Here is a 9,143-nt window from a genome sequence, read left to right on the forward strand (position 1 = left end):
ACCCTGCGCCGACGTTGATCGACCTCACCGCCCGACGCAGACGCCGACGAGGACGCCTAGGGCTGCGCGTCGTCTAATTTTTAGTTTTTTTATGTTAATTAATGTAATGTGGACTTTCGCCGGCCTTCGTGGCCGGCTTTTATGTTTAACTAAATGCATGTTAAAATTTTTTTGGCACGCCGACAAAATGGGTCGGGCCAGCGTTGGGCGCTCGCGCCGATTTAAATACAGTGACGGGCGTTTGTGTCCGTCAGACCGACCCAAATGAAAAAAATGGACAAAAGCGCCGTCCGTTTGGGTCGGCCCGTTGGGGTTGCTCTAAAACCATGTAAGTTTCATTTGTCATAGTGTCCACATTGGGAAAACTGGATTATGCACCCTATTAATTGATGTACTCGTAGGACCTAACTCTCATTAAAAATCAGAAATTTTTCACTGTACATATATAGATAAATTAATTAAGCAGAAGGAGGGAAACGAAATCCATACCAACCAGCTCGTGGTGACAGGCCTTGCCTAACCAGAACCGAAAAAGCTGCAGGGACGAAAGAGAAAAGGTCCCCTCGCCCCAAGTCACGGCCCGCTTTCCCCTTCCTACCCGTTCCCTTGGTTTCCACTCCAAATTCAAACTTGGGGCTGAAAGCTTGACGTCAGTCGAAATCTGGGGTGCAAACCGCAAATCCACTCCTCTCCGTCCGAAACGAGAGGCCTTTACTCTACTCCCCTCTACGACTCGCTCCGCCTCCCGTTGTCCCCTGCTCCGCTCCGCTCCTCCCCATTTCCTGCCTTCGTTGCTCCCCAGTCCACAGGGCAGCACCGGAAGCCCGAACCCCACCGCGCCGGTGACCATGAACGCGGGCGGGCGCCGGCGCTACACCTCGGAGCAGCTCCTCTTCGACGTCCCCGCCAATGCCGCAACGGCGGGCGGTGCCGGCAGGTGGACCCAGGTACGGCTAACGATTCCTCGAGATCTGCGTGCAGCACGTTATCTCCGGTTAGCTCATGAGTCTGGATTTGGGGTGATTTTGCGTGCAGCGCGGCGGGTTGCGCCGCGGGGACGGGGAGATCTTCGTGTCGGTGGACCCGGCGACGCCGGCACGGCTGCGCGGAGGGGACGCGGCGGCTGGGGAGTCTCCGGGGCAGAGGCACCAGCTCAGCCCCGGGCTGCTCGACCTCCACGCCTTTGATACCGAGCTTATCCCCGATGTAAGACGAGAGCTGCAGTTTTTATGAGTACTGCTTCTGTTCCGATGATCCCGTGTGGCTGCGTTAGATTATAATATTCTTGATTGTAGGAAGTGTTATTGATCTGACGTTCTGAATCCAGTTGTCGAGGCATGGCCACATGGGTCCTCAGAAGTTTTTTAATTTTCTTTGGATCATCGGTGTATGGAAAGCAAACGAAGAACTGTTTCGTTTTTGTTTTGGCATCAGTCTTGTTTTAGGCGAATTTCAGTTACTTGTGCGAAATTAAATATTTGCTACAGCTTTAGGTAGCTGGTGAGACGTGGCACTGCATCCGTAGGTGTTTTTGTTGGGTCTCATTTTGGTCATGTTCTTGCCAATGCTGCCCACGCCATGTACTCTGCTTGCAAATATGTGCTTTGGCATCGATGTTAATGAATTTATGGCTGTGTTCAACAGAGGATGCAAATGCCGGGAGGTTTTGACCTTCCTTTTCAGGAAAAGAAAATCCGTACTGTATGGTTCGATATAAGCTATTGATTTGTGTAAGTTAGTTCTTTAGATTAGATGGTATGCTAATGAAGGATCGCTGGTAAACCAAATATTTAATGTTGTAGCAATGGGACATATATTATTGCCCATATTGTAAATTCTATGTTAAATGTAATTCATGTTTATATACAGTTTCAAGTACAAGGAATGTATGATGGTGCTGAAAAGTTTGGTTATGCCAATGGAGAAGGCTTTGATGATTCGGATATGAGCTTTGGTACAGACAAGAAGATGAGCAAGTCCGCTGTTTTTGCTGAAAGTAACTACCTCAAGGCCTTCCCTGAGAAAGAGAAGGCAGCCCCTGTTGCTAAAATCAAAGTGGTGGTATGTTTCTTTGTCTTGCTCCATGATTGAATATTTCTCAAGGGCTCATACAAAGCTACGAGGACATCACTTTTTATAGCTTTGATGTGTAATGTTAAATGCAGGTGCGCAAAAGACCTCTGAACAAGAAGGAGATATCAAAGAAAGAAGAAGATATCATAGACATTGAACAAAATTCTTTGACTGTCCATGAGACTAAACTTAAGGTTCATGCCAAGCTTGTTATCTCCATATGATCATAACTTGCTACTGGAAGTCTATTCTCATTGCTTGATACCTGGCACATAATTCTGCAGGTTGACCTCACTGAGTATGTCGAAAAGCATGGATTTGTGTTCGACGCTGTTTTGGATGAGGACGTTTCAAATGATGAGGTGATCAGTTATCCGCGCACTCTATATAATTACAGTATTAGGTATTATAAATTTATTCTCAGCAACCTGGAGCCATTCTATTTACAGGTTTATCGTGAAACAGTGGAACCAGTGGTTCCTGCTATTTTTAATCGTACAAAGGCAACTTGTTTTGCATATGGACAAACCGGTATAGCTCCAACATCCTCTAGATGCATGTCTAAAATTGCAGCAGACTAAAGACAACTCCTAACTTACATTGTCCATGCAGGTAGTGGAAAAACCTACACCATGAGACCACTTCCTCTAAAGGCCTCCCAAGACATTTTGAGACTAATGCACCATACATATCGTAATCAGGGGTTTCAGTTATTTTTTAGTTTCTTTGAGATCTATGGAGGGAAATTATATGATCTGCTTAATGAAAGGAGGTACATTATACCTAAATCTGTTATGTTTATAAATAAAGTCTATGCAGAAAGCCAATTATGTTTCAGTTCTGAACAATGATTACCTCATGTAGTAAACTTTGCATGAGAGAAGATGGAAAACAGAAAGTTTGCATTGTTGGTTTACAAGAGTACAGGGTGTCTGATCTTGAAACTATCAAGGAGTTGATTGAGAGAGGTAATGCCACCAGAAGTACTGGTACAACTGGTGCAAACGAGGAGTCATCACGATCTCATGCCATTCTTCAGCTTGCTATCAAACGGCGTGTTGATGGCAATGAGTCTAAACCACCCAGATTGGCCGGCAAGTTGTCGTTTATTGACCTGGCTGGCAGTGAGCGTGGTGCTGATACAAATGAAAATGATAAACAAACAAGGTTATCTTACAAAACTTTCTATGTAAGGAATATACACTATGTATTTTGCTAACACTGAAATGCTTTAAAAAAATATTATGCAGAATTGAGGGCGCTGAGATCAATAAAAGTTTACTTGCTTTAAAGGAATGCATCAGAGCACTTGATAATGATCAGAATCATATTCCCTTCCGTGGTAGCAAGTTGACTGAAGTTTTACGAGATTCATTCATTGGAGACTCACGCACTGTCATGATTTCATGCATTTCCCCTAGTTCTGGCTCTTGTGAACATACACTGAACACATTGAGATATGCTGATAGGTAATTATCTTTATTCATTCTTTATGTTGCAGTAGCTGCTTTTTCTCCATGTAACACATGTAACATATTCTCATCTTCAGAGTGAAGAGTCTGTCGAAAGGAAGTAACAGCAAGAAAGATGTGCCTTTGGCCGCTGCACCTTTACGAGAGTCGAGTCCTTCACCATTGGCTTCGGTTGTACCCTCTTTCTCTGCAGCTGAGGTAATGAATGATATCACTGAAAGGGGTAAGTTTGGTTGGCCCAAGCAGCAGTATGCCAAAGAACAGCCATCACCATCGTTTGTGGATAGAATGCCCAAGGGTAGGGAAGACACTGAGTTCAGTTCGGCGAATAGTGGTTATTTCAATGAACAAAGAAGCAGAGGCATTGCGGCAGCAGGTATAGCCGTGGTACCAGATACAATGTACCAGCAAGGAAGGCAACATGCACGGAAGGGTAGAGATCCAGCTTTGGAGAATAATATGAGAAATTCTGTTGCTTACCCAATTAGAAGGGCTGTGCCAGACGAAGATGACCATCTGAATGACCTCCTTCAGGTACAGTATTATTGCTTCTGCACCATTTTGTTGATAGAATATGACCACGGTTAGGTTTTGATGTTTGTTAACTGGTGCAGGACGAGGAAGATTTAGTGAGTGCTCACAGAAAGCAGGTGGAAGAGACCCTGGATATCATTAAAGAGGTTAGTCGCCTAAAATGGTAAACTGACTCACTGTCATTGGTCGTCATATTATTTTGCCGTAACCTGTGAATGGCCTCTTGTTTCATCAGGAGATGAACTTACTAGATGAAGCAGATCAGCCTGGCAACCAACTGGACGACTACGTTACAAGACTAAGCGGTATCCTCTCACAGAAAGCTGCTGGAATTGTGGATTTACAGGATCGTCTGGCACAGTTCCAGAGGCGCTTAAACGAGAATAGCGTGCTGCTATATTCCGAGTGCCCTTGATCACAAGAGCGGCCTATTCGTCGCTACTCTGTCTCCGAGGGTAATGAGGAAGTTGGGGACAGAGGCAGCAGAGTCGATCTGCCCCCATGAGCTCTGCCCCGATGAGGTCTCGCCTTTGCGAACGCTGGTGCGCCGATGCAGTTCTGAACCCATAGATGCGGCAAATGCAGAACTAGGTGGCTAGTTGACTGCTGCTTGCCGTGGCCGACTCCGTAGCATATTTGGGGCCAGTTCTTTTGGGCGATTCTATCAGAATCGCCCCCCTCCCCAGTTTCTCTCAGAATCACTACTTCATATATTTTTTACAATCCTAACTAATTAGACCTTAACTAGATAGGATTGTAAAAAAAATATGGAGTGGCGATTCTGGAAAAAGCTGGGAAGGAGGGTGATTCTGGGAGAATCGCCGAAAAGAACTGGCCCAGTCGTTCCATTGTGTGCATGTGCTTTGTACTTCCGTTCAATCCATATGTATGTATATCCGCGTCACATGAGTACCCTGCTATTTGTTCATCAACAAATATGCTGTTTTTTACTATGGTGCATGAAGATTCCGGTATGTCGCTGCATGGCAATTTTTTTCAAACACACATACCTTATTTCTGTGGTTACGAAAGTTGCAAATATATGTTTTGAATATTTTAAATTTTTACTATCAACTTAATATGGACTGAAAAAAATGAACAAAAACGTGTCTCATACATCCGTTTCTGAAAAACTCTCTCCAATCTATATTAATTGATGCACACTCAGTATAATTTGAAGATCTTATATTTGTGAATGGAGGGGTACCTAAACCACATGAAAGGTTTCATCTTATGTTAGTTTTTCTCCCAACCTTTCTTTCGTCATCCTCACCGCCATCGATCGTTGTTCGCTTAGGGTGTCTCCAATAGCATACATCAAAAAGGACAATCTGAATCGTCCACGCCTCCATGGACACGTCCCGACATGACTGCGGACAACGGATAGAGGGCTGACATCCAATTTGGTGCACCAAATGTCCATCTCTTGTACAATAGAGAGAGGAGAGAAAAGGGAGGAGGATGAAAAGCTGGGTTCACTATGGGTCCAAGGCTTGTCCATAGTGTGTCCGGGCTCCTTAAGCCACTTCTATGTTTGCTATCGGTTTAGCAGAATTCGGACACCTTGCCTGCTCCGCGAAAGTTTGATGTGCCTATACCTGGCCATGGGCTGCCCGGCCCGGTCGGCCCGACCTGACCCGGCCCGGCCCGACCTTGTCCATGGGCCGGGCCTGGGCCTAGGTTTTGAGCCCGAACGCTAGGTCGGGCCGGGGCCGGGCCAGTCATATGTGTTGTTTAATGAAGAGGCCCGGCCCGAGGCCCGGTCGGCTTTTGCAGTGACGGGCCAGGCTCGGGCCTGGTTTTTTTGCTTTGGGCTTGGTCAGGCCTGATCCGAAGCTCGGCCCGACTCGGGGGATGGCTAGGTATAGATGTGCCCCATTAAATGACTAAAAGTGTCTGAATCGTCCGATCCGGACATTTAGAAGCGATTTGATGTACACCTGTGGAGATGCCCTTAGGCCCTGCACCGCATCCCCTCGCCCGCGTGAAAATATCGGGTGAACCGAATGACTAATCCGCACCACTCCTCACGACCTCCCATAGAAAAATAGGCTGGGTTGCCCACCTCAGCCGCCACGCTGTTGCCCCACACATCACCAACCATGATCGCTCCCTCCCTATGCAAATGGGGGTAGCATCGCCATAGCCTCCGACACCCGCGTGTGGCTGTTGACGACTCTTCTGCCAACCCCATCGCCCCCGCTCGCCTTCTCCCCTACCGCGGTTGCCTCACCCTAGCTCGTGGGCGCCACGTTAATTGTTTATGCTTACGAGATCACATCCGGCTGTATTTAGTGCCACTCCACCTTTTTCCAATTTTGATCTTTTATGCTTGTGAGATCACATCCAATTGTATTTAGTGCCACTACATCTTCTTTTGGCTCTTCTATGCTTGTCGTGGGATCACATCCAGCTACTGCGGTCCAAACAATGAATTATTACATCATCAGTATAATATGAATGGGTTGCTTTGCTTTAGATTCTATCGTATTGCTTTCTTTTGACTATTGAGAAACACAAAAGAGTTGAATGTGATTCTGATGTACGCATGCAGATGTGCTACTATGTAGCAGCATCATTCTCTCTAAATTTCTTCGAGACTAATTCGTGTGTTTTGAACTCTTGATGTGTGCAAACCTACCTTAGCGACAAGTTGACATCCGGTGAGCCAAGGCATGGTTCTTTTTTTCTTTTGCGTGCTTAGCATTTTAGGGTACTTGTTCATACCTATGCTTAACGGGAAGCAACAAGCACTAACACTATGCGTCGGCTTGAGGAAACTTGGAGCATCAACATGGTTACATCAAGGGAGAGAGACGGTGGGGGGTGTAACACCCCCAGTGTCATGCTACAACGACCTTACCCTAATGGTGCCATGTCATCATGTTTAACTAAGCCAAATTGCCACTTGATAAAAATCAAAGCCATTTTCATATATAAATTATTTTCCAAATAAAATATTCTACAAACCGAAAAAACTAAAATGTTCGAGATGTTGCAAGTATTCACTAAGTAATTTTCGTGTAGAAGCCAGCATCTTTTGAATTTTTAAAATGGCCTTAACCTATTTAAAATAGGGCTAGCGGCATAAAATATACGCACATAAATTCAAAACTGAATTTGAACAATTCCTTTTGGCCCCAAATTTTTTGTGCCAGACTAGAAAGTAGCCAAGTATTTTTGTTTTAAATATCACATCTAACAAAGTTCAAATGGTGACCAAATTAATTGCAAAGCAATAGCTTTTTAAATTACAGATAGATTAAAGAGAAAAGCACATATTGTACACCTAAAGCCTAGTGCTACAGTGTGAAGCCCAACACTTAACTGTATCAGGCTCAGCCCACCTGGCCGGCCTTTTCCCCTACCTCTGGACAAAGGCAGAGGCCATGGCACCGAGCACGCGCGCACGCCGTCCAGGCCATAGATGACCACCTGTCGACCATCCACTGGTGCCCCGATATGGATAAGCACACCCCTGACCCCCTTGACAAACCCCAGCCCTCATTTTCCCCTCGTCCGCTCGCTCTCGTCAAAATAGTCCTCGCACGAACGGTGCTTGCCATGGTTGCGGTGGTCGTCGCGCCCACTGGCCTCCCCGGTGCCTGGGAGGATGCCCAGGAGCTTCCTCGTTGTCCACTACTTCGCCTACGTGCCTTGAATTGAGTCGGACCGCGCCGTACACTCGCCATCGCCGGTCTTCTTCGCCACGGCCGTCGCAACTCGTCATTGGGCTCGACATATCCAGCCACCCCCGCACTCCCTAACCTTGTCCATGAGCTCCACGGTGAGCTTCTCCGCCGATTCCCCTCTTCCCCAACCTTGATTCGGTCGCCGTTTGCCGTCCCCGAGCACATCCGAGCTCGCGTGTACGCGTACATACGTGTGCGTGAGCTGCTGCTGCTTAACAGCCATCTGTTGCTGCTCCGTACTGCTGCCACCGCGCGCCCGCCTTGACCTTGCCTCCGCGTGCCGCTGCTCGCCGGCCATCGCCTACTGCCGCCCCTACTGCCGCCCACGGCCTAGCGCTTGCCCTGTTGCTGCCTTCTGCTGCTGCCGTTGCTTAGCTGCTTAGCTTCTGCCGCTGCTGCTATTGCTTAGTTGCTGCCGCTGCTATGCGCTACTTTGCTGCTGCTAATGGCCATGGCGGCCATGCTGTGGGTGTGCACAGCCACACTGGCCGGGCGTGCAAATTAGATTAGGACTAATTGGTAGTACTAGTTAGGTTGGTTGCTACACTATGACGTATGGACCCCATTTGATCAGGTTAATTTTTTTATTAGATTAGATATAGCCTTAAGACAGGTGGGCCACCCTCTAATAAGCCTAATTAGAAATTAACTAAACACTGTTAAAATATTACAGGGTATGACAACCGGGTCCCATAGGACCTTTGACTGGTCAACCATGGACCAGTCAACTGCTTGGTCAGCAGTTGATTGGACCCACAGGTCAGCTTCACTAGTGCACTTCTGGTGCACTGCACCGGGTGCACCTAGTTTTTAACTGTTGATTTTCGAAATAAAAAACAAGTAAGAAAATTTAGAAAATCATTTAAAACTTTGAAAAATCATAGAAAATAAACCGTAGCTCGGATAAAAATGTTTTCTACATGAAAGTTGCTCAGAACGACGAGACGAATTTGAATACACGGTCCGTTCGTCCGCTGCACGTCTCTAGCATAGCGAACACACAACTTTCCTTGTTCGATTCATTTGTCCGAAAATGCAAAACACCGGGGATATTTTCCCGAATGTTTTCTCCCTTTCACCGGTATCACCTCATACCGCGTTAGGGCACCCCTAGCACCGCTACTTGTCATGTCATGCATCGCTATGCATCTGTTTGCATTATATTCATTGTTTCTTCCCCCTCTTATCTCCGATAGACTACGAGACTGACGCCGCTGCTGGTGCCCCGATGGACTACGCTGTTGACGACCCCTCTCTCTTGCCAGAGCAACCAGGCAAGCCCCCCCCTTGATCACCAGATATCGCCTATTCATCTCTACTGCTTGCATTATAGTAGTGTAGCATGTTACTGCTTTCCCCGAGCACATCCCCC

The 9,143-nt window shown here is 46.7% G+C and overlaps 1 protein-coding gene across 1 annotated transcript; it reads left to right on the forward strand.

Annotated features, from left to right (window-relative positions):
* Positions 1 to 668: 668 nt before the first annotated feature.
* LOC119268433 (kinesin-like protein KIN-13B) lies at positions 669 to 5,053 on the forward strand. The gene is made up of 12 exons (XM_037550062.1): positions 669 to 947; positions 1,036 to 1,206; positions 1,870 to 2,061; positions 2,166 to 2,267; positions 2,358 to 2,435; positions 2,523 to 2,604; positions 2,686 to 2,845; positions 2,938 to 3,240; positions 3,324 to 3,542; positions 3,623 to 4,079; positions 4,160 to 4,225; positions 4,315 to 5,053. The coding sequence occupies exons 1-12, from the start codon at positions 849 to 851 to the stop codon at positions 4,492 to 4,494; spliced, it is 2,109 nt and encodes a 702-aa protein (XP_037405959.1). The 5' UTR covers positions 669 to 848; the 3' UTR covers positions 4,495 to 5,053.
* Positions 5,054 to 9,143: the final 4,090 nt, after the last annotated feature.

The sequence above is a fragment of the Triticum dicoccoides genome, chromosome 3A, assembly GCF_002162155.2.
Source record: "Triticum dicoccoides isolate Atlit2015 ecotype Zavitan chromosome 3A, WEW_v2.0, whole genome shotgun sequence".
Taxonomy (NCBI): Eukaryota; Viridiplantae; Streptophyta; class Magnoliopsida; order Poales; family Poaceae; genus Triticum; species Triticum dicoccoides.